A 26577-nucleotide genomic window follows, 5' to 3' on the forward strand; every position below is an offset into this window, starting at 1 on the left:
GCAAAATGCACATATGTATAAATGGGCCACAATTCTGTCTAAGGATGCCGCTCTAACAGGGTTTCTGTGAAGCAAAGCCAGTGTTCCTAAAACTTAGAAGAATATGAGAACATCAAGTAAGAAAGGTCTAATTAAGTTGGGGGTTTTGTTTTGTTTTGTTTTTTGTTTTTGAAAAGTCCTCTTGGAACAGAATTAACAAATTCGCAGAGGAATAAAATGTACCAGTCATTTGGCCAGGTAAGTTACATGATGTAGAAGCACATTTTGTGACATGAGTATTCAGTATAGCACAACACTTTCCTCATCAAATTATTTCATTTTTCTTATCCCACGTTAATTTCGAAGCAGGCACTCGCTTGTGAATGGCCTCCACCATCTTCTAGGGTTTGCAGCTCTCAACACCTCCCATCTCTTGCCTGACCCAGAGGCCAATGATGGCTTTTCTATGTGGGCCTAATAACAAATGAAAAGGCAGCGCATTTATTACATTCAACAAACATGTATATATAAATATCTATGCATCAGGCCAAATACTACCATAGCACTTGACAAGCATTAACCCATTTAATCCTCAAAAGACCTGTGAGGTAGGTTCTCTTTTCACCTCCATTTTACAGATGAAGCAACTTGTCTTAGACTTACTGAGAGGTGGAGCCAGGATTTAAATGAGTTTGTGCAATTAACCACTATACAATGCAACCTTAAGTAGTGGTATTATAAACGTGAATGAAGCTGTATTAACAAATAATACTAAGGGCTCATATGTACGCATTTCTTAAAAATGGAGATTTTATTTTATTTTTTTAAATAAAGATTTTTTTAAAGGAAAAGGTTATCTAGAATGTTCATGTGGACAGGTTTTCATCATGGTTTTCTAAAGTTATAATTCGTGAAGCTTTATTATATGTACACAATGGTAGTGTTAGTTGATATAATCAGCCCTCAAATCTGTATGCATCTTTAAATCATCAACTATATTTGTTTCTCTGATTGTAAAAGAAATAATTGTTCATATTTGGAAGATTCAGAAAGGTACGTAAAAAACATTCATAATCCCATCGACCAGAAATCGTCATTGCTGATATTTTCACTTCTATACTCTCTAGTCTTTTTTCTATGTGTACATCTACCCATCTGTATATTGGCTTAACATTTATTAAATGTGACATTTTGTGCACATAATGGATGCATTATTCAAAGAAAAACAATTTATACTCTTTTTCAGTATGCTTATATGTACTAAATATTATCTAAGGATTGAAAAAGTTTAAAATCAATACATTAAGATCACAGAAGTACTATCAGAGTGGAAATAAACCATCAGTGATATGCTAGAGCATTCTTAAAATCTGAATACTCAGTCAAATGAAGTAACAATGGTGATATTTTTCAATATAATTTTATTTCCTTTTCTGCATTACTTAGGAGCATCAGTAGGATGAAAACGATATTTGTTTTTTAAAGCTGTGCACAAATTAATTGATGTGACACACCCATTAATTCATGATTATCTTCTTAATGAATTGATTCTAAAGCTGCTCGAAGCTAGGAAGGCATAAGTCAACCAAAAAGAAATACTGATGTATAACTGTTATAATACTGCTCAGCATTTTAAAAGTAAACTATAGCCATAAAGCATGTTACAATTACTAATAAGGTAATCCACAGAATGCCTTGCTGAGCTAGATGTAGTAGAAATAAATTGCTTCGTATTGGAGGAAAATGAACACTATAAATCAACATACTAGTGTGAAATTTTGCATGGCTACATGCTATAATCTCCAGCATCACAAATGACATAAGGAATTCCTCAGCTGAGAGTGGACTCCTATTGGTGGCCACAATGTCACAGTCTTGAAGACAACTTCCTCTTGACTGTACCAGTAATTTTGCCATATGGATTGTCTAATGGCAGCAAGACCTGTAGAAAAACCATATGGTAACTTAAGAGACATTAAAATAGTTCTTTCCTCCTTTCTAAGAATCAGTTATTAAAACAACAAAAACAACAACTTGCTAAACAGGAAAATGTATATGTCCTCCAGTAAAATTACTTCAAGCATGGTAATGCCTTATTATTCTGGCAATAGTTGAGAGATGAGTCAATTTTCTAGAAAATTAAAAAGGTTTTGAAAAATGTTACTCATCGAGATAGAAATATTTCTAAAATGCATTCCACATCTCTGCTTTTTAAATGCAGTGTATTGAACACAATTGACCTTTTCTTGGTGACTCACTTTGGCCATGAGTCATTGGCCAGTGCTGTAGGATCACCATGCCCTCAGAAGTGTCTGAGGTCTGCAAGGCTGTTCACTCAATTCTAAATGGCTCCAGACAGCCGTGCTTTTAGAGTTCTTCCACCTTCCCACCCTGTCATTTGTCACGTCTCTACTGGTTCCAATGTGTCCAACTTCCTGTTTCTCATGCTCTATGTTCACTTTGTACACACCTGCTGGGTGAGAGTCCAAGAGTGGCCCCAGCCATTCTCAAAGTACAGACACAAGGACAGCTCGTTCAGCCACTCAGGTGCCTTTTTATGCAGAGCCCTGATCCAAAGGAACTCAGGCCTTCCTGCCTTCAAGTCCCCAGCTGGGCTCCATGAGGGAGCTGTGAGTCTGACTTCCCAGGGAAGAACCCTGTAGCCGCGGCCTCCCAGCACGCTGGGATTAGTGCAGACCTGAGGTGTGAGGGGGCCTCAGGAGACCTCATCTCTCTGCCTGGGGTCCTGAGCTAAGCACTACTCCAGCCATGGCACCTAACACTTTTTTCTAGTTAGGGTCCGTTCGTTTTGCCTATCATGGACTTAGCAAGGATTACTTTCAGGTCCCTTTTCTGCCCTTTAGAAGGCTCTAAAAAGCCTTTCTGTTCTAATTAGTGACATTATAGTAGCCATATCCTTCCCTTCCTCTAAAGTAAATAGTGCTACCTCTCCTTATGGCTGGATGTACAGCATGTGGGACCAAGGTTGCTCTCCTAAGCAACTCAGAACTCTAGATCACCTATGCTGGGTACCTAAGCATGACTTTTGTTTTCAGATGTGGCTCCCCAGCCTCCACCTGCAGGTGATGGTGCTCAAAGCCTGCCAGAGGCCACCCACATTACTTGCAAAACAGAAAGGAGGTACCTGGCCTGAAGAATTGTGAGGCTCCTAGGGTACCAGGTGCAGAATGTGGGACCTTCTGAAGACCCGTTCATTAGCCTTTATCCACCAAAGGATATGAGTCTATGGGAGCAGAGCCATGCTATAGATAGCTCCTTCCCTATCTCGGTCCCCAACACATACTGAAAGAAGATATTCAAAATAATGTTTTCTAGATAGAAGTGTGTGGGAAGCTGAAGCAAACTGAGAAATCTTATCATTTTGAATGTAGTCCAAGAGGGAAGAATGATTCTGATCTCCCAAGAACTGACCATACCAGGCCACCAGCAAGGACTTCAGGCTGTCTAGTCAGACAGGATGAGTGGTTTAACCTCCTGCCATGGCTTAAAAAAAAAAGTTAGGAGAAATGTTTTTTCCAAGACAAACTGTTCTTTTCAAAAAATTAGTTTCCTCATTTTACCTTCTGTAATTGCAATTAGAAACAAAAATACTCTTTCATCTTTTCCTGTGTATATTTCATGCCACTGAATTGACCACTTAATCAAAAGGTAGGAATGATGGAAGAAAGTAAAAATAGAATCTTCTTTTTCTCCTCATTGACTCATGATGGAAGAATAATGACGTTGTGAGGCACTTTTCCGAGAAGCAGATCTCAGAGCCGTTTCCTTGGGCACACACTGTTCCTTCTCTGTCTTTTCCTCTCTACAGCTTCCAATCTTATGTAAGCATTCATCCACTTCAAGGGCACTCCAACCTCAGGCATTGAAAGTCCCAGAATTGAAGAGGGTTCTAATCACTGGCAACTATAAATATTCCCCAAAGCAACAGTTGCTAAGAGTTTTATTCAGTGACATTATCATCCCAGGTTTGTAAAAGGGAGGCAGAAGTGGGTGGGTCAGATATGTGTTTTAAATATATTTGAAGTTCTCTTACCTCTTCCTTGTTGATCAGACCCATTTTGGACATGTCTATGTTGAAGTAGTGAATGTTTGGCAGGCTGATCTCCATATCTTCTATCTGGAATCCACAGTGGTATGCATCACATTAGGAGCTGCAAGCCTCCATCTCTGTTGCTCCAGCCACCCTCGCCCTCCCCTACCCTTGTGTCCATTACTCAGGTTCGCTCTCTGATTTGGAGACACCCTCTGATGTCCCTCCACTGCCCGACACTGTTCTCTCCTGCTAGTTCTGTGATTAGATGGTGGGCTCACCCTTCTCCCCCTCAGTGTACGAAATGTGTTTCTCTGAAAAGAAAGGGCTCCTCAAGTCAGAAATCTGGGAGACCTCTTTGAAATCCAGCTGGCCTCCAGTTACTAGCCAGTCAACTTTCTAAATTCCTCCTCATTCCACTCCCTCCTTTCCAGGCCAGCACCTAATGTTTATAGGCCTTGCAGTAATAATTGGAGATCCACATACCAAATGTATAAAGATTTTAAAGTTACATAAATCAAGCTAAATTTTTTTAAGTGAAATATGTTTTACTCTTCTAACTTGACAAATATACCCTTCATAACAACCTGGAAAGCCAGGTATTAATTTAAAATTCTCTGACTCGTTGGAGTACCATGCCAGAGCATGGCAGCATGGGAAGAGCCAGACCCTTGCCTATACCCATCCCACCTTCTCTCTTGGACTCACACAGGTAGACACTCCAGCTTGCATGTCGAGCACCACCCATACCTCCTGCAAACATCTGCTTCTTTGCCTACTCTCAGGCCTAAACGTGAACACCAATAGCATGATCCGCCCTCTGGAAGACAGACCTCAAGAAGTGATTTGTCCAGGTTCCAGAAGTAGTCTCAGAGCTATTTGGACCGGAAATTCTGGAGAATGCGTGGGCCTCTGCAGGGTATGTTGCTGTGGCCCCACTGACTCTTCACCCAGTGGAGGGAGGCCTAGCCAGAGGAAGGTCTGAGGAGGGCCTCTAAAGTGCTGAGCCATGGCCGGAGTCTCACTTGCCCAGGTCTAAGGGTGGTACTCCTCCTTTCCAGCCCCACCACGGCCCAGATTCTCCTTGCAAGATTCTGAAATAGATCCCAACATGTCTCCTTGCCTGTGGTCCATCAACCTTTTAATTTATCACATTTCCGTCAGAGTGATTTTTCTAGAATCCAAATCTGGCACAAAACATCCTGTTTAAACTCCTCAGTGGCTCCCAGAAGGCTTCAGGATAAGGTACAGACTCTATAAATAAGCCTGCAAAGGCCCTCTTGACTGGCTGCTGTGGTTCCTGCCTCTTCTCTAGGCACATGGAAAGACTATAATTCATTCATATACATTCATCACATGTGATAGACCCAACAGTAAAGGACTGTATCATGCCATCTCTTGTCTCCATACCTCTCCTGCTGCCTCACCCTTGAGAGTAAACCCAGATAACCTCTAGACTCAAATCAAACACCCTTCCCTCTAGAAAACCTGGCTGAACTCATCTCCCATAACTGAGTTAGGTGCTTTGCTCTGTACTTTCACAATACTCTTTTCTCTATTGTATTGTTAGTTTACCTATTTTGTTTGTTCACTGAACAATGAGCTCTTTGAAGGTAGTGACTATGTCTAATTTATCTTTGTATCCTTTGTGTGCTGCCAGAGACATAATCACCATTCAATAAACGGATGAATGAATGGGTGGGGAAGTGGGTGGATGGACAGATGGATAGATGGGTGGATGGATGGATGAAATCTTTCTACATCTATCTTTCATTCTCTGGTTCTCCTGAAACACAGAACCTTTGTATAATTACCCCTCTCCCTCAAGGCATTCAAGTGTCCTCAATATGAGGCTTAAATCAGTGGCAGGTTGAAGGGACTCAAAGAATTTTCAACAAAACTCAAGGACTACAACAGTGGCCTGTGTTTTGAGGTTAGACAGATTTTTCCATTTTGTGCTCTCTTCTCACTTGCTATAACAAGCTTTTGAACAACAACAGATGTCATATTTCATGTGTCTTCCACTTTCTTATTTTAACTCTCAATTCTTTCTCAGAGCTGACAGAAGACACACATTCTCCCAATCCTCAGAATGGCAACTGACACAACATACCTCAGGAACTCGACTCAGGGAGAGCACCTGGATATCATAGAGGGTCTTCTGAACAGAGGGCGAGTACTCGCCTTTGTCATAGGGTCCAGCAAATTTCTCTAGGACAAGGTCCCGAATGGTGTCCCTATAACACAGAGAAGGTCACTGAGGATCCTGAAATGGTGGAATTTTAGGAATGTCTTAGAAAGCAAAGAAACAGTGACCTATCTGTCCCCAGAAAACAATTTTATTGATGTTTTTAGAAGAGATTAGTATCTTATAATGCCAAAACAAAACACCTCACTTCCCATTCCCCTACACACACACACACACACACCCCATTCAACAAACATACTGAGCATCACTAGACTGTCTTCATAGTTTGGCACTAGGGCCCAATGGGCACCTCAGGGTAAATTTCCCGTCATGTTTGAAGAACCTTTGAAGAGGACTCCCAAGTATTCTCACCATCTTGCTCTGCTTGGCTAGTTCGTTGAATAGTTACATTTAGGAGTTTACTCTGTGCCAGACTCTGTGTTTTTAGGTTAGACAGATTTTTATGCGCTAAGCATTTTATGTGATGATGTCATTGAATTCTCTCAATATAGCTGAAGTAGGTACTATTATTATCCCCAATTAGAGATGAAGAATTTGAGCTTAAAAGTTACGTGATCTGCTCCAAGTCTCTCTTTTTAGTAGGAGGCCCAGCCTACAGTACTATCCTGCCTCTGGCATGTTTAATTTCATGCTCTTTTCAACATAAATACATCAGGCTGCTGCTCATGGAGAGTACTTGAAATAAAAAGGAAAGAGGACTGAGGTGACATTCTCATCATGCATTTAAAAACCTATCACATAATAAAAGAAGCAGAGAAAAACTACACCAGTGGGAGGGAGTGCTGCGGGAGTGGGTGGTGGGGGAAGGGTATGCATGCAGATTCTAGCTTATGGTAGGGTAGAAATTGCTAACAGAGCTTTAGTAAAGGAACGAGATACTTAATCAAAAGGCAAGTTCTAAAAGTTCAGAGGCCTAATTACTCCGTCAGGTTATTATAATAATAATCATACCTTTATGTTGTGAGTTGTCAGAATCAAAATGGAGTCACTTGTGTCAGACTCCAATGGAATAAATAAAGCCAGGAAGCTGAGGGAGGGCTCTCACACACACATGGCTATAGAACAATTGCAAAGACTCTCTGAAGGGCTCTTAGGTATATATGCTTGTAACAAGAATTTTGCCAAGGACTTTTCAAACTGTGGCTTGCAACATGAGTCACAAAGACAGCTAGCAGGATGTACAAGAACACTTGCCTGACACAGTCTCCACTAATGAGCTGGCGTTAACTACTGCGATAGCCACTGTAACCAGGGTTCTCTTTGTCTCAAAACAAATAACGTACACTTTTTCCTTTTGCTTTTTTCCCCTTCCCTCAACCTCTTAGGATATACCTATGGTTCCTGTAGCCCACAAATTTGCAGATTCCCTGTGTGTTCCTAGATAAAATTATCTTTGGAGAATCTATCTCAGTTTGTTATTTCAGTTGACAGTATTTTTAAAGCATTTACAACTTATAAAATGCTTTTATGAACATCATGTCATTTTTAGTTTAGCCTATATTGACCAATTATCCCAGCTTGCCTGGAACCAAGAGGTTTCTTAGATGTGGGACTTTCAGTATTAAAATCAGGAAAGTCCCTGACAAATGGGAACAAGTTGGTAGTAAGGCCAGATATTCTTTTCATCTGATGCAGTGTTTCTTCAAGTGTGGTCGCCAGTCTAGTGGCATCTGCATCCCCTGGGAGTTTGTAAGAAATGTACATTCTTGGGCCCCACCTCAGTCCTACAGAATCAGAATCTCTGGGGGTGGGCCCAGCAAGCTTCATTTTCTGATTCTGTGTGATTCTGATGCACATGCCTGTTTGAGAACCACCAATTTAATAAACTGAATAAACAGAAGAGATTTCTGAATAGTGGGAGGGGAGGTTGAGTTGAATGGCCTCTAAGTTTCCCTTTCAGATCTAAGACTCTATGAAGTCTGTGCCCCTGGGACAAGGGCAGACACTACTTGCACACGTTCATACCAGGTAGCCTCGAAGTCCACATCCCTGCACTGGTGGTAGCGCCACTTGCAGTATACTTGTGTGGCAAAGCATCGGTCCTTCACCTCAGGGAGGGTGGTGAACTGGTCCTTGATGAAACCTTCAAATCCAGACTGGGTTGTTTTCAAGACCTTGAGGTCTTTGATTCCAGAATGAATAACTGGGGGTCCTGTTTCAAGTAGAAGGTCAGGAGTGGATTAGGTCATAAACAAAACAGTGCCTTGTTGCTGATGCTTAGCATAGAGGATCCTGGTGATTAAAACGTGACACATTCTGTACAAAAACTACAACACCGCCATGATTTCGGTCATCCTATTTCCTCTGAAGTCCAAGTGAGGAGGATGGTGTCCCTTTCTTTCCATCTGGATTCCATGACTCCCTGCCCAGTCTGGCCCTAGAAAAACTAAAGGTCTAAGAATAACCTCCATACTGTATCGAAGGCCACAGAAATGAATACCTTTCTCTCAAGTACATGCGGGAGTGTCTTCTCAGCCAACTCACCTTATGTATTTTGAACTTCATCTCCTTCAACAGGTGATCATCCTGCAATGTGTTAATAAACTCCTTAAGAGCCATACCTCTACCTGCCACTGTGACTCCTTTACTGGGGGTAGTCCTGATGCTGATCATCTACAGTAGCTGAAGATCCCAATCTCCACTAGGCCCTGATGGCATCCTAGTTCCCTTATGGTTATCAGCTCAGCAAAACCAGGCAACTTCATAAATGGGTAGCAGCGTGGGCCTGCCTGAGCCTAAATAAGACTGTGAAGATGAAGCTGGTGACTCACAAGGGATAGATCTGCCTAGTTGATATGTATAAAGGCTTTTGTTTTTTCTGCTGAAGGAGATGGGACAAAGTTGGTTCATGAGTACCTAGGGGAGAGAGGGGAGTTGAAAACAATGGAACGGATGATATGGCTCTCCTTCTGTCTCTGCTGCCCCTTTATAAGGTAATGGGGGAGGTGGAAGGTTGACAGGCATCATCTAAAACAGAACAGCATTAACATTACCATGACCTTATTTCTCTGAACAGGCTGGAAGGACTGGGGACATTCAGGGAGCACTTGGCAAACCCTGATAGCAAAGTGCCATGGCATGATTATTAAGGTCACCTCTTTTCAGTCTCTTCATTAGTTCTGACCAATATCTATCCTTCTTGGTCTGTTTAGTCTAAAAATCAAGGGTTAGAGGTATCACCACACACAGTCTTAGTTGAAGAACAAGAATATAATTCATGATCTTCAATTAAAATCCAATGAAGTTCTTGAAAATCCAATGGTTTATATCACCTATGTGGTTTCTATTGCTACAGTTAGCTTGGGAGCTGCGGAATTTCAAAAGCAGGTAAATAAAGTTTATATTTCTGTATTTTCTATACTTTAGTATACACCTACCAGAGAGAACAATAGCCAGTGGTTAGAGGTAGATCTGCTGATTAAATATGTCCTGATTAAAGAAGATACTCTGTGCAGAGCATCCCAGAATAATACAGCAAAAACAGGAAATTATTCTTGTTCAACTTTCTGAAGCACTTATTGGAAGCTATAGCTGAAGAAGGAGCAAGAGAAAGATACCAGCAATGCCTTACTGCCTTCAGTTGGCTGGGTTTATCAGATTCTAAATGTATAAAGTCATGATCCCACAAAATCGGCATTGCTACATGCAGTGAGTATAAGCCTCAAACCCAGAACTACAGAAGCAATCAATAAGTATCTGTTGAATGAATGAATGAGTTTAACCAAATTGATTCATGTCAAGGAATAAGTATCTCACAACTTAGTATCTTTCTTTTCTAGACAGCTCAGCCCCATCAATCTTTACCATTTCCCTTCCTGGTCCCCTCCAACTCACACACAGTGTGGCACGGGGTGAAAGGAAGGGTGTTAATCTTGGCTAAGAACCTCCTGTATGTAGACATACCTTTGGTTGCTGCAGTTTTCAGTATTAATCTTACTTAGTCCTCGAAACTCTATAAAGCAGATATTTTAATGCAGGTGGACTTTTGCCCATAGTCACATGGCTAGAAACTGTCAGAGGCGGAATTTAAACTCAGCACCACATTATGAGATCTCATGCTTTTCTTCCTGCTTTTTGGATCACTTACCATCTATGCAATATTTCTCCCTTCCTTTGACCCTTTCCCCATTAGTGTTCTGTAAGCGGCCTTTCCAGGAGACAAGGTTACCTCCTATCCACAGTGTGCTTTGAGGACCTCAGAGCCCAAGGCCTGAAAAATACCATCTCCATTGGTTTGAAATGGAGACTGAATAATCACTTTTAGAGTTGGCTTCTGTGTATCTAAAAAACTTTGTATTCCTTAAAATTTCCTATTGAAAGCCAAAAATACATCCCTTAAAGGAGTGACTCCCTAAGACTTCATAACGTACTATGATAAACTACTTCCCATTGTAAGCCTTTCTAGAAAAAAAATCCTATAGAAATAAAACATGGGTTTGCAATCAGGAGTAGGCCTAAAATGAGTAGTAGAAACCCTTGTAGGAGAATTAAAAGAAGGTGAAAAATAACCAAAGGCAAACTTTACCTACGTTGTTTTCTTCTTATTCATTGGGCCTTGACTGCTGGTATCCATGTAAGCGAATCAAACTTTGGCTCCTTTAATGGTGTTAATCATAAAAGGATTCCTGGATGTAATGTTGCTTAATGGTTGAATCTACAGCTTTGGGACTCAGATTCCTGGAACTCAAATCCCAGTGCTCTCCCTGCATCCTCAACCCCCATTTTTATAAGCTCTATGCTCGTGAGGGAATAATTTAACCTCTCTCTACCTTGATTTTGTCATCTGTAAAATGGAGACGATCATCATATCTATTTCCTAGAGTTGCTGCATGTCTAAGAGAATGCAATAAAGGACTTAGTAGAATGGCTGACCTACAGGAAATGCTCTACAAACATGATGATGATGATTTTGCCATAATTGACTTTTGTATTAACTTCAACCACTTGTAAATATTTCCCATGTTTCACAAAGTCTCACCGGGTTCTGAAAACTACTTCTAATGTGCCATCCTATCTATCTCCAGCCCTGGAATTTACTGACCTTACGGGAGTGTCAGTCCTACTAGGCCACTGTGAAATGATCTGCTTTCTCACTGGAATTTAAAATGGAGAAAGCAGTTGCATTTTTTAAATGTGTTTTGGCATCACTTTCACACAGAATAAAATGTCTCATGTTCCCCAAGACAATTAACTATTGCCACAGTTTTGGCAGAACACAAACCATCTACTTTGGTGCTCTCATCATTCTATAAAACAACAACAACAACAAAAACTATTCTCTCTGAATGTTAAAAGAATTTTTCCCTGGCACACATTAGACATGCTGGATGAAATCAGAGAGCTTATTTTATCTTCTCTGTTGGCAGTGCCCCAGCTTTCTGAACATTGGTAAGAACCTGAGGCTTTCAAAATCATGGGCCCATCAACTAAAAATATGATGCCTCACACACCGTAAAAAAGATTCCCATTTAGACTAACAAGAAGTAATTCAAAAAGACCATCCTTTTCTAGGTTACGCCCCATGAAATCACTTAATCAGCTTTTTTGTTTTTTTCTGCCATGGTTATGGAGTAATGCAAAAGAAAGATTTTTCACATTTCACTTTGTTAGAACATAATCTTTTCTAGCTTTTAGTGTCCTCCTACACACTTAGCAAATTGTGGCTTATCTCTCAGAGACGCATACATCCTACCCTTTAGCTATCTAAGGGAAAGTAACTCACTGCAAATTAATAGAAAATAAGCCCAATTCCTTACCTACGCATCAGGTGTCACAAGGCACAAAGCTTTATTGAGCCAAGAAAAAGATCAGATCTTGTCATAAGAAGATAATTGCTTCCACATTTAACACCTCCAAAAAGGACACAAATAGCTGAAAAGGGGATATTTTAAAACCATATTAAATCATTCTAGTAGAAAATCTCGAACTTGTAAAGTGCCAGAAAAAGTAAAGATTAATTAAATATTTGCCTTGGAGAGTTTATTTCGCTCATGCAGGGAGAGTGAAAGCTCTCTCTGTGCAATTCTGGATGGAAAGAGATGACATCATCCAGATGGTGGAAAATTAATTGGGCTTTTGTACAACGAGGTGATGATCAGGAAGATTTTAAAAGACCGCAAGTCTGCCAGGACTTTTCTTACAGAGGAACCGAAAAGCACTTTAGTCTTAATATCGAAAGGACACAACACATGTTTTGGCAGTAGCCATCTCTGTCCTGGATCTTCCACTTCTTCCATCTTACTTCTTCTATCTGCCCATCTTGTCACCTCTTAAATCTGTTCTCCTCCAGGACCGATTTCATCGGCTGCCTTCCTTACAACTATCCCCCTACCCTTACTAGCCTTGTATAGGAATGTATTATACTAGCCTTCATGTCAATAGTTGTATAGGAAGTATTTTTCACTACCAGAAGACACGATCTAGTATTTGAGGTCTCTTCTCCATCTTCCATTCCTCTATTTAGGTACGCTTCAGCTGAATTTCATAATTAGTGTCAAGTGGGAAAAATCTGATGCTAAAAAACTGTGACTTATAATTCAAATAGTGCAGAGGTTTGGGGGTTGATTTAGTTCAAATTTGTGACTCCATCATACCAATGACTTCAAAGCTCCATTAAGCTTGTAGTTCCTCACTGATACATGACAGAAAGAGTTCCAAAGATTCAATTCCATACGATACCTAAACCAACAACCTGCATCATACACATAGGGCCTAGTTCTGTTCTCAGGGCTTGAGAAGTCACAAACATAACACCAGCCCTCATTCCTTTGGGTGAACAAATTTCTTTCTCTCTTCCAGATTCTTCCATGAAATCAGCAGGCTTTGAAACAACTAAAATACAGCCTAGTGATGTAGCTGTAAAAGATCCACTAAGAAGAAACCATGTAATGGGAGGAATTCCCAGGGTTTAAAGTGGTGTTTGAGGTTCAGTAGGAGTTCTAGAAACGTTTGTTCAGTTGCTACGTAAGAATGAATATAGTCCATCGGGAGAAACCCAGTCACACCTCCAGCTGGGAAGAGTCCTTTTGGAGGTGGCATGACTGAACGCGTGATTATGCACATGTGTTTGAAGCGGCAGAAGTCTTAACATTCTAGCAAGTCCCCCAGCAAAGGCACTACTCAGGTGTTCCTTTTCTAACAACAGCTTTCACCATGTGAATTTGAGTGGTGTGTGTGTGTAATATAATAACTATTTTCTTTAGTTAAGCCTATACAAGGCATTTCTCATGACAATGATTATAACATTTTCTCACATTATAATTCCTACAGTTTCAGCTCTTGGATAATAAGCAAATAAAGAATTAAACTTTGCTACCAAAAGAGCATACATTCGTACTCTCCAAAGAGGGACACAGTAGAAATGTTATCTTCACATACACAAATCTGAAAGATACTCACACCCATATATATGTGCACACACATCCTATATACACTTAAGGCAACAGATGTCTCTTCCCCTATCCCAATCCCTGCCAGCCCTGCATGAAATCAGAGGGAGAGTGGGGGGCTGGATTCTAGATGAGTCAAGCTGGAGCTTCTGGGAACACTGCCACAATGATCTCAGTACCCTGAAGCTTTGTAGTTTTCTGCAGAAAGAAAAAGTTTTAACCTGATTATGGTGGCTAGTTTTTCTACTAAGCCGCAGCCAGGTGATTAGAATTCAAGCTGATAGCAACTCCTGGTCATTCCTGGAAAGAACAGGATATAAAGAGAAGTCCATTTTCCTTTTGTGATCAGCAGAGCCCTATACTTGGCCATTTCTCTTCCATCGCCATCGCTCTGCTGAAAGTACTCTGGGAAGTTACCAATGATGCCTATTTGCTGACTATGTAGTTTCTCATCAGTCCTCTCATAACCACAACTTCTTAACTCTCCTATGGCAGGGGCCAAGTCTACTTGCTCTTCCTCCTGGCACTCAGCTAGATGACATTTTGCAGTATCCTTTGCAGTGAGGTGTGGCTATGTGACTGAGCTTTCTCCAGTAGAAATGATCCATGCTGTTTCCAGGCCAGGAGCTTATGCTTCAGGGGCTTTGCCCCTCCTTTTGCTCCTCCAAGCTCTTTCCTTGGTTGTCTGGTATGGAGATCTACTCTCAAGGTGACACCAAAAAGTAAGGATTAAAAATGTAAAACCATCAATCTGGGTTCCTGAAGAACTTCATGGAACACAGCATCCTCCTGACCCCTACAGCCCCACACGAAGACACTGAACTGGACTTTTACAAAAAGAAGTAAACTTCTAGTGCTGAGCCACGGCATTTGGGTCTATTTGTTATGCATCTTGGTACGTCAGTAACTCAGAAATCCCTAATTTCTTAAAATGTCTTTTCTTCTGTTTCCATGACACTATCATCCATCGTCTTCCTTCTATCTCTCTAAATGTTCTTCTGTCTCACTTTTTAAACTGCCCAACCCTTACAATGGGGAATTTTCCCCAGGCCATCTTCTCTTTCAAACTCTTCTCACCTGGTATGTTTTTTCTGGAATGGTTTCCTTCTTCCCTATGGCTTAACCTACCACCAATCTGCTGATGGGCCCCAAATCTATCTCCATTACTTATTCCCACATTCACCAGGTTCCCACCTGAAAACTTCGCTGTGTGTAATCTCTTTAGTCAGTTACCCAGTCCTCCCACTTTAGGGCCAACTTTAACTCCTCTTTCTTTCCAGTCTTCCATCCCTACTCAACCACTAAGACCTATTGATTACCCTTCAAAAATGTCTCACATAATGCTTCCCACAACCTCTCAGTCTCTCCATCTCTATTTCTACTACCTTAGTTTAGACCCAATCACTTCATCTTTGCAAGAAGTCTCCAAATGTTTCACTATTGCCTGTTTCCCTAGCCTGTCACCGTATCTTGGTCAGAATTTCTGAACAAAAACATGTACCTACTAATCTGACCATGAGAGACCTTCTCTGGTTCTCTGTTGTCATTCTAAACAATAATTATAGCTATTATTTAAGGAGAGCTTCCTATGTGCCAAGTACTATGCTAAATGTTTTAATAAAATAAATTTAGCATTTATCTCCTTTGTTCTCTGGACAATTGTTTTTTATTTGTTTGTTTTTTGTACTTTAGGTTCTGGGGTACATGTGCAGATCATGCAGGATCGTTGCATAGGTACATATATGGCAATGTGGTTTGCTGCCTCCATCCCCCAATCACCTATACCTGGCATTTCTCCACATGTTATCCCTCCCCAACCTCCCCACCCCCCGGTCTCACCCCAGCCCCCCCAACAGACCCCAGTGTGTGATGTTCCCCTCCCTGTGTCCATGTGTTCTCATTGTTGAACTCCCACTGATGAGTGAGAACATGTGGTGTTTGATTTTCTGTTCTTGTGTCAGTTTGCTGAGAATAATGGTTTCCAGATTCACCCATGCCCCTAAAAAGGACTGGAACTCATTGTTTTTTATGGCTGCATAGTATTCCATGGTGTATATGTGCCACATTTTCCTTGTCCAGTCTATCATCGATGGGCATTTGGGTTGGTTCCAGGTCTTTGCTATTGTAAACAGTGCTGCAATGAACATATGTGTGCATGTGTCTTTATAATAGAACGATTTATAATCCTTTTTCTGGACAATTGTTGAAGTGAGCACTGGTATCCTCATTTTAGAAATTAAAACCCACCAATGTAGTATAAGTAACCTCGTTCTCAATCACAAAGTTATTAGTGGAGCTCAAATTCAAATACGATTCATTCTGACCTCAAGGCCTCTTGCTTAACACTGTGCAAAACTGCCTCCATCTTACACTAAACTTGTGTATAGCACATGAGGCCCTTCAGATTCCAGCCCAAACCACTAACTTCTTTATTTTCACCTCCACTTCTTACATTCTAGAAATCAGACCCACTGAACTTGTTACTGTCCCTCAAATGCTTTGCCGTTTCCACAGTTAAATAAATTACTTCCCCAGCATAGTCTTCAGCATGAGGCAAGTGCTCAAAGTATTTCACTTCCCCTCTTCTACTCCTCATGAATCGTTCTCATATGTATCCCATTCCTTCTGCCTATAATTCCCTTTCCATCTTCAATACCCAGCATATTCTGAAACAGTTTTCAGAAGTCAGTTGGAATAGTTTTCCTCCACTGTCAAGCCTTCCAGACAGATTGCTCTGGAAAGAGTTTCTTGCACCTCTCGGTTCCCATAGCAGGCCTTTAATTCCTTCATCGTAGTCTTTAGCCTCTCATATCGCAATCAATCTGTCTCCTATTATTCATCTACTGTAAACTCACTAGGGTCAGGGAACACTTTATTCCTGTCTTTATCTATGGCCCTTTACGTACATAATAGGTCCTCGAAGTCTAATTGTTGAATGAATAGTATATGAATGAATGACATAAGCACTTTTCATAAATGCTCATTGTTAATTAGCTCTCTTGAGACCTAATCCTAGCTGCTGTTATTATTTTACATAATTGAAAAATGTGCTAAGCATCCCAAAAGTCACCAAAAATCAGTTTCGAGCTGTGCTGATCAATACAGTAGGCACTAAGCCATATGTGGCAATTGAGCACTTGAATTATGGCTAGTATAACTTGAAATGAGCTATAAATATACAGAATTCTAAAGACAATTTTGTAAAAAGAATGTAAAATATTCCATTAGTAATTTTTATACTTATTACATACTGAAATATTTTTGATGTGTTAGTTTAAATAAAATATATTATTAAAATTAATTTCCCTAATTTCCTTTTGCTTTTCTAATGTGGTTATTTTTTTAAAAATTAAAATTACATATATGGCTTGCATTATATTTCAGTTGGACAGCACTGATTTTGAGTTTCTAATTTTATGAGGGATGTTAATGAGCTTGGGTAGGATAACATTGAGTCAGGAAACTCCTTTCTCTCTCCTCCAAAGCCACATTATCAAAGACAAGAGGGAAGGAAGAAAGGAATGAAGGAAGAAGGGAGGGAGGAAGAGAAGGGAGAGGGAAACAAAGAAGGAACTAGAGAGACAGAAAGGAAGGAAGAAAGGGTTAAGGAAAAGAAGGAAGGAAAAAAAGAAGTTAGTTCCAATTTAACTTAACAAATAGCTCAGAAAGCTAATAGAGCACACGACTACATACCTGGACGATAAAGATCATCTTTTCAATCAAAAACAACAACTACTTAGTCTCTTTCATATAACATTAATTTTATAACTGTTAATCAAACATCGAGAAGGCCCTAGATATGTCTAGACTTTAATTCAGATAGTGGAAAATTTAAAAATAGCTAATACACTAGAACTTTCTAAGGAGGGCATTAGCCAGAAGAACTCAGAATGAGAAGGGGCATTATACTTTATTAACTTTATAATGTCTGATGTTTATTGGATGCCACTTCAAATTCGTACTAAAGAGAGCCAGAAAAGGATGGCAGGGAAGGGGAGGGAGAGGAGGGGAAGGAAAGAGGAGATAAAATAACAGCAAAGAAAAAAAAGGGAAGAGGAAAGGAGAAGAGGGAAGGAAAACAGGAGAAGTTAAGAGTCCACACTTACATTTTATAACAATCATTAAAGTTTATTTTCTACTGGGATAAAGACATAATTGCCAGCTTTGGCTCCATGGTTCTTAGAGGTCCTCTAGCCTAACTCTTAGCCAATTATTGAACTCTGCTCTGACAAGCTCAACAAATCTCTGGAATACAAGCTGTGGAAATTTTAATATCTGCTAAGTTCAGTTATCAGTACTAATAACACCTATAATTATGTTTCAGAATTAATTTTGAATTTTTTTTTTTCTGAGACTGAGTCTTGCCCTATCACCCAGGCTGGAGTACAGTGGTGTGATCTCGGCTCACTGCAACCTCCGCCTCCCAGGTTCAAGTGATTCTCCTGCCTCAGCCTGTGGAGTAGCTGGGATTACAGGCACGTGGCACCACACCCAGCTAATTTTTTCTATCTTTAGTAGAGATGGGGTTTTACCATGCTGGCCAGGCTGGTCTTGAACTCCTGACTTCTTGATCCACCCACCTTGGCCTCCCAAAATGCTGAGATTATGGGCATAAGCCACTGAGCCTGGCCTAATTTTGAAATTTCTTAGCAAATAGGATTATATAACTATCATTGCTATCTTAAATTAGATGCATTTTATGGAAATTATAATATTAGTGGTTTTATTACACAAATAAAATTTCAGAAAAACTTGACTATTTAGTAAATATTTCCTATAATGGTTACTACAATTGTGACATGGTATGGTACAAAAATAGTGGTCAGAAAATTCAGAGATTTGGGATCTTTTCAGCCTGGATTTTTTTTTTTTTTTGTGATGGAGCCTCGCTTTTGTTGCCCAGGCTGGAGTGCAATGGGGCAACCTCCCAAGTAGCTGGGATTACAGGCGCCCACCACCACGCCCAGCTAATTTTTCGTATTTTTAGTAGAGATGGTGTTTCACTATGTTGATCACGCTAGTCTTGAACTCCTGACCTCAGCCTCAGCCTCCCAAAGTGCGGGGATTACAGGTGTGAGCCACCATGCCCGGCCTTCATTTTTATACTTTTAAGACAAAAGGTAGATAATTCTTTAATGTAATTCAAGTCACAATATTCATTTCTATCTCAGATTTAAAAGCCTTAAAAATTCTCTTCAGTTTTCCTCCAAGTTAATAAACAGCGTTGTTTAGAAGAAAGGAAGAAAAAAGAAAACAAAAAGCCCCTGAGGTTGCTACTATAGAATCAAAGCATGAAAAAATAGTTTCTTACCACTTCTCAGCTGTTCAACCTCACAGAAGTGTGTTCCAGTGGGAGTGTGAATAAATGCATGGACATGCTTAACTCCATTCTGAAAATTAGGGAAACAAATTATTTCTAGGAAAAATTCAGTACTTGCCATAAAGCCAATTTCATTAATTAAACTGAGAGCACAAATAAGTGAGTTAACCTTTTCAAGCCGCTTCCAAGGGATTTCTTCCACATAGACTTGAGTTTGGATGACATGGTTAAAAGAAGAAAGAAAATGCTCACAAATATTCACAGCAAAGGTTTCTATGCTTTCGATCTGTAAAAAGAAACAAAATGCTTCAAACCAGAAATAATTGTCTCATTTAAAAATAATTTATAAATACTGTTAAATGAAATTATGGGAGGTCACTGCTTTGGACTAGGCTCCTGCATTAGGCCCCAGCAGACCAGACCAAAATGGAGTCGCTTAGGCTAAATGCCATATAATCAAACTGAAGCTTTAAGGAAGTAGATAGATACCAAAACAGACCAGTTTTTCCTGAAAACAGGAGATTCCAGTCTACCTGAGTCAGTCCAGTAAGGAAGTCCCCTCTGCTTTAACTCTTACCAAAAAGGTAACCTGAAACCTGATGGTAACCAATCAGGTTTTGTTGTTTGTTTTTTGGGTTTTTTCCCCCCATTGTGCTGTTTCTGGTTCCCACCTTACAAAACCCAATGTTTTGTTCTTGCCTAGTAGGAGCTCTTATTCTTTTTCGTGGAATGGAAGCTGCCCCAATAGTAAATAAAAACCAATTCAATCTATAACTAAATTTATTATAATTTTGTCTTTTGATATTACTCATGACATTGTCTTTCCTGATGAATTGCTTTTTAGAATGAGACAAGCACAGAATAGAAAGAGTCTGTCTCAAGAGATAAAGGTGTTTATCTTTCAAAAACTACAGTAACATTTTTACTAAAGCTCACAAATGAAGTTAATAATCACCATCACCAGGTGAGACTCCTGTTTTTAAAAGAAACCCATCTTGCAGGAGAGGATGTGTCAGTGGATGAGCAAAAAGTAACTTAACATTCAGATTCTTTTCACAGTGAGCTCAGTCATCACTTGTACCAAACACAGTGCACCATGACACTCTGAACTCTATGAGATTTGCAAATGGGCTTCCGAGTTTCCCAAGGAAAATTGTTAATGAAGAGCCACCTCACATTTCTTGCCTTGCATATAGGCTTTCTATTGATCCCAGCTGTCCACCCACATAATGCAGCTTCCATATTAATCCCTAGGCAATATTTATGGTGTTAGGACAGTCTGCAAATTATTAATGGTTTGCCTATAATTAAACTTATTTGTACAGCCTTCCCCAGTATAGTTCTGTTTTATACTTGTTGGCCCAGAATAATTATGAATAACATCCTATTTTGAGCTCAAGTGTCCTGGTTTGGATAAGAAGTTATATGATCACTCTATCCATAATGAATGATTTTGAGTGGCTTTTAACATTCAGGTCCATTCTTCACTTTTGTGCAAACTCCTAACAGTACAGGAAATATATGAATCTGTTGTACCTGGCCCTTGTCCATATCACAGTACAGGTCTACTTTCAAATGATTTTTTTAAAGAGTGCAATTCCTTTTTCCATAGCCCTGTCTATATTTGCTGGGTCATTCTGATTAGCAAGAGAAAAGTTCAGGGTGGAAATAGGACTTGCAGAAATTATATTGCAATGTTTGTTCATTTAATGAATCATGGGTATGGTTATTTTTTCATGTTTTTCATGAAAAAAAACATGAGAAAAGCAGCTTTCCAGTCTAAACTTCTTGTCTTTTTAGACTTCTTGGCAAGTAAAAAAAAAAAAATCACCTTGAATTGCCCAGAAATCTGGGTGGCCTCACACAGCTTCACTCACACTTGAAGAAGCCAGATGTGGACATGCTAAAATATCAGTTCTATCAGATCTAAATCTCACTTGAAAAGTCCATTTAACCACTGTATATCAACAGTAAATGGTAATAGAGTGGAGAAAGTTAGAATGGCATTAAAATTTGGAAAATAGATTTTAATAATAAAAATAACTGTATCTTATACTCAAGATTTTCATCTGTATTAATAAGTGAAATGATTTTTTTCTATAAACGTACACCATTCCAAAAAAATTAAAAAATAAATGGTAAGACTCAGAAATTCATGACAAAAATGTGTAAAATTCTATTCTAAAATTCTTTCAGGACCTTGGTTTTCCTTTGATTCTAATTAGAGATAACATATGTTTCGTCCAATAAGATTCTCTGCCTAAAAGATTGTAGTGAGATGAGAGCCAAGGCAAGAAAGATGTGAGGTCTGTTGTTGTTTTCTTTTTTTTTTTTTTTTCAGCAGTTTTCTTCAATCCTGAGACCTTTAGGATAGAAAAAAACATTTCAAAAAATGACTTAAATGTAAAAATAGGTTAAAATGCAAAGGGAACTTGAAATAAGCAAGTAACGCCTCATGCTGTTTTATAGCAAATTCTGCATCAAAACAGGCAGCATCTAAGAAGAATGACACATACTCCTTTAAACTTTGCCAAGGCATGAACTGTGTTCTTGATGGTGTCTGTAGGGATGATATCTGAATTGTCTCCATGCAGGTAATCTTTTTTGGAATTCAGAGTAAGTTGCACTGAAGTTGCCACTTCTTTAATGCTGTGATATTTTCCATCTCGCTGAATATGGAGAACTTTTACCATATCTTTCCCATAGCCAGTTCGGACAAACTCCACCTCATCATTCTGCAATGGAGACACAGACATCTTATTGAAGAAGGCTAAATGAAGGCCAAAAGTTAGGTGCAATTCATTTAAGCCTTAATTTTATTAGGCAATTATAAAAGATGAGATTCAGAGTATATATGGAAGCAATATCTCATTCTGCTTTTGAAAAAGAATGAGAACTTGTATAGAAAAGTGAGAATCCCAAGAAGCAAATGAAAATATATCGGATTGTTCTGAAGACTGACAGGTAGAAGGCTTTCTTGATAATAATAATAAATACATTAATAGGACCTCCTGGGTCAAAACTATACTAACTTGCTCTGCTTTATTTAATCGCCACTAACCTAATTCTTGTAACAGCACTGTAAAGTCCTTACAATCCCAGTGTAAAATGGGAACTAATATTCCCATTTTATGGCGGGAGAAAGTGAGTTTCAAAGATATTAAGTGATCTGCCCTAGTTCATATGGCTAGTGAAGGACGGAGCCAGGATTTGCACTCAAGTGTTTTGACTCTAAATTGTAGAATGGCAACTACGCAAACTGCTTTTCTTCTATAAAATTTCTTGACTGTATTAGTTGGAAATAATTGCATGCCCTTTATATATAGAGTGATATTCCGGAGAAAATGCTTTGTGATCAATAGAAACAATTTGAAAATTGCCTTTTCTACTTGCTGCCGGGAAGAGGAGTAATTAGTGACAGGGTCCAGATTACCTTCAGGAGTGCAGAGCCGAGGCTGTCTGGCTGCAGGGAGAGCTATGCTTTTAGTGAAGAGATAATTAATAGAAGCCTGGTGATTGATTCATTACTACCCTTGTCTGAAGCTGGAGCCTTAGCTCATTAACACATTCATCTCCACTGGTAGAATCCCCAAGATTTGTCCCTGGGTTTTACTGCTGTTTGAGGAAACAGGCAGGAGGGAGCTGAAGAACAGAAAAATCTTATTTTATTTAGCACAAAATTGAACATCAAAATGATAATGAAAGACAGTGACAAAAATAAAAGTGAATTAAAAAACAGCATGACAAAGAAGGAACCTCACCTGCAAAGCACACTTAGGATATTCAGATGAACCAAGAGCTGCCTAAACATCTATTTGAATAAAAAATCACCAGACCCTCTGAGGGGAACTTAGGAATACTAGCCAATGTCAGAAAGTATTGTTCTTAAAGCGGCTGGGGGAGTGGGGGCGTGCTGAAGGCTGCCTCCAATCTTGGACATACAGCTGGGCAGGGCAGGCTATTGTTGGTCATTTAACATCCCCTAGGGAGTTGAGATGTCTCAATTCAGTTCTTTCTTGTGAGAGCTTAGTTAAGGAAAACTCTTGGAGAGGCCTCTGGAAAGCCTCTGGCCCAATATTTGAGGACTCATCCTGAAGAAAAGGGTCAATAAGAAAACCAAAGGAGCAGACTCAAGGGATCTCAGTAAGAACTGCAAGACTGATGGGGAAAGAGAAACTTGTGTGGTTGTTGTAGTAGCTTTGGAATCAAACCAAGCCCAAATTCATCTCTGCCACTTAGAGCTTTGTGGCTTGCAACAAGTAATTTAATGTTTCTGAGCCTAAGTTTCCCCATTTGTGCAAATGGAGAGAAGCAGCTCTACAAGGTAGATGAATGTCTACTGGTGAATGTCAAAAGCCTGGCTTAGTTCCCAGTAGCTAGTGGTACACCGAAATTAACCCCCGCAATAGAGGCCATGTCATGCCTGGCTGTGGAAGCAGCAGCAGCGGAGGTGGCAGAGGGGACCTTGATTAAGGGCACCAGTTTTCAGAGTGGAGAGCACTGGAGGCAGTAACAGATGGAAGGTTCTGGTGTATCTTGAGCCGCAAGAGACTCTATCTGAAGGTAGAAGGCATTTGGCTGGGTTGGGGCCCTTGCGTGGTATAGGCTAGAGTCTGGAATGAAAGGTCTCTGAGATTATCCATCATCTCCAACACATACCAGGACTCAACAAATGTTACTCCTTAGCTTCATCTCTGCCCCTATATATTCAAGCAACAGTAGTTTAGCCTATAAAGGCAGTGGTACCTATGCAGTATGTAGAAAGATTAAAATGATAGCTGCCCTCCGTACCCTCATTCCTGTCCAGCTCACCAGCGTCATATCTGGCCACACACCATTGCAAACTCTGCTTTAACTATGCTGAGCTAATCACGGCTGCCAAGTGTTACATGCTTTGTCTGTTGGCCTTTGGATTTTCTGTTCCTTCCTTCTAGAACACTTCTTCCTCCTCACTACCCAAGCACCAGCCTCTTCACCTGCCTAGCTTCTTCTAGACAGCCTTCAGGTCTCAGATGCTACTTCTCTCAGGATCCGCCCCAGCCCTTTAAGTCTGGAGTAGTTGCCCCTTTTAGGTGCTCTCAAAATACTTGTTATTGCCTTATCAGAATATTTATCAAATTACATTGCAACTGCCTCTTTATGTGTCTGACTCATTCCAAAACAGTAAGCTATGAAAGCAGGAACAAGTTTGATCTTGGTCACCACGGCAACCGCGGCACTCAGCACAATGCCTGGAACATAAGTAGGTGCTTAATAAATGTGTCATGAATGAATGGATGGTGCCACCACCACCTCCACTGCTTGTGTGATGACACAGAATAGTTAATGAAAACACACAAAGGATTTCAATGCAGGAAGAGCCACTTAAGCTCAGACCCCAATTAGGAAGTCCTTTTCCTGGGAAAGTGGGGAAAGGAATTTATGCCCTCTGATTACCACAGCCTGGAGATCACAGGCACAGCTGGCCAAAGAACAAAAAGCTAGGAAGGGCAAAATTGAATATAGAGAGAGTCAGTGAGGCAGCACAAAGTGTTCACATTGCTAATAAGACAGGCTTCCAGTGAAGCACAGTCATCCCAGACCAGAGATCATGCAAGATATGTGCAGGATAGGTCAGTGCTCCTTAGCAGGACGCTGACTGGGCAAAGCAGAGGTTTGCCCTTGAGCAAAGTTCGAGTAATCACGTTTACTGGCAATGAGTCCATACGAAAGGAACTAATCATCTGAGCCTGGAGCAGGTGGAACAAGTCTGATGTGGGACACCCAAAAGTGTCCCTGCACCCAAAGAGCAGATAATGGCCTGGACCATAACTGAGGCTATTCTCTCCCAGTTGTCCAATCAGAGAAATCCAAAGGAGGTGTCAGACCCCCCGCCCCTTCCCTGCCCTGTGTAGAATGCAGGGAATGGTGCAGAGATCTTACACAGTAAAATACAAAGAGTGATCTCTTCTGCAGAGTGGGCAGGTGGCTGAAAGGACGGGCTTTGGGCTCTGCAGTCAGGCAGCCCAGGCGGAATCCTTGTTCTGCCACATATCAGCTCTGAATGGTGGCAAATTTCTCCATGTATAAAATGGGAATAATAGTAGTGTCCATCTCTAAGGATTGATGTGAGGATAACATGAGAAAAAAACATAAAGCATTTAGAAAAGTGTTTTATCAATAATCATTACTCAATTAATAAGCACTTATTAGCTATAATTATCATTGATAAATAATCACATCAAATTTTGCATTAAAGGATCTTTCCAATTATTGATAGAGACGAATAACTAGAGTGCATTCCAACCGAGAGCTGGAGTGGTCAAATCAAAGGGCTGCTGCTGTAATAAGACCTACTGCCCTCAGATACATTGGCCTTCTTTAAATGTTCATGAGTACTGATACTCACCCCGTTGGTTGTCCTTCCCTCAGGCTTGTATGGTTGCTTGAGAAGTTATAAAAGTAAATCAATTTACTCTGGACAAAATATCAGCAGCAATAATTTCCTTTTTTTTTTTTGGAGACAGGGTCTTGCTCTGTCACCCAAGCCAGAGCGCAGTAGCGTAGTCACAGCTCACTGCAGCCTCAACCCACTGGACTTGAGTGATCCTCTCACATCAGCCTTCCAAGTAGCTGGAACTACAGGTGTACACCACCACATCTGGCTAACTTTTGTAGCTTTTTTTAGAGATAGGGTCTCACTATGTTGCTAAGGCTGGTCTCAAACTCCTGGGCTCAAGCGATCCTCTCACCTTGGCCTCCCAAAGTGCTGGGATTATAGGTGTGAGCCACCATGCCCAGCCAGGAATAAATCTCCACACAAGAAAAATCTCCTTTTCTTAAAATATAAAGGGATTACTTATCTGCAAGTAATGTTGGAGAGAGCTCTCAGGGATTTTAAATGGCTCATATATTTTCACTTCTGCAATAAGATAGTAAGTGTTCTCTTATTTTCAGGCCATAATGAAACTGATGTAGATTGTCATTACAGGTCTCTGGATTCTTACCTTAGAGTCTTTTAGCCTCTAGAAGCCTCAGTGGATGGATTTGGGTTGGAACTGTGTACTCCACGATGTTACAACTAAAAGTTTATTTGTTTAGGGGAGGGAAGAGGTGGATCATTCTGAGAGAGAATTTGTAGAATTTCATTAGATTCCAAAAGGCTTCATGACTTGTAAAAGTTTAAGAACCATTGCTTTGTGTAATTGGTGTTCAAATTGTTAGCATCACTTTGATCAAACTGACTTTGCCACTGTCTGACAAGTAGCCATGAGGTGGCAGGAAGGAAATGACTTGGTCATTTTTAGTGTACAACTGCCTGGATGCAATGGAACAGTATTGTAAAGGTGAAGGCTCTAACGGCTGACTGCATGAGTTTAATTTCTGCCTCCACCACCTGCTAGCTGTATGGCCCCATGTAAGTTACTTAATTTTTTTGTTCCTTCCCCTTTTGATCTGTAAAATAGGGTAATGACAGCAGCTATTTCCTATCATTGTTGGGAGGTTGAAAGTGACTAGCACATAGTGTCAGTAACTGTTAGCTACTATTATTATCTGACCTGCCAATTTGACAAAAAAAGGATTTTTCATATTCGTTTCCATCAGTAAGTGGTAGGGAGACATCCTTGTTTATCCCTTTCTTTCTTTCTTT

At 40.2% G+C, this 26577-nt stretch overlaps 1 protein-coding gene across 2 annotated transcripts in view; it reads right to left on the reverse strand.

The window, feature by feature from the left end:
* Positions 1–1383: 1383 nt before the first annotated feature.
* The window catches only part of LOC108283463 (uricase), a 109530-nt gene continuing 84336 nt past the window's right edge, over positions 1384–26577 (reverse strand). For both annotated transcript variants that reach the window (XM_037728280.1, XM_017499815.2), the window contains 7 exons: positions 21464–21682; positions 19117–19233; positions 18939–19017; positions 8205–8391; positions 6144–6267; positions 4034–4117; positions 1384–1921 (listed from right to left, as the gene is read on the reverse strand). In XM_037728280.1, the coding sequence (XP_037584208.1) occupies positions 1847–1921; positions 4034–4117; positions 6144–6267; positions 8205–8391; positions 18939–19017; positions 19117–19233; positions 21464–21682 (885 nt within the window). In that variant the 3' untranslated portion in view covers positions 1384–1846. The remainder of the gene's footprint in view (positions 1922–4033; positions 4118–6143; positions 6268–8204; positions 8392–18938; positions 19018–19116; positions 19234–21463; positions 21683–26577) is intronic.

This window comes from Cebus imitator, unplaced genomic scaffold, assembly GCF_001604975.1.
Source record: "Cebus imitator isolate Cc_AM_T3 unplaced genomic scaffold, Cebus_imitator-1.0 Scaffold261, whole genome shotgun sequence".
NCBI classification, from domain to species: Eukaryota; Metazoa; Chordata; class Mammalia; order Primates; family Cebidae; genus Cebus; species Cebus imitator.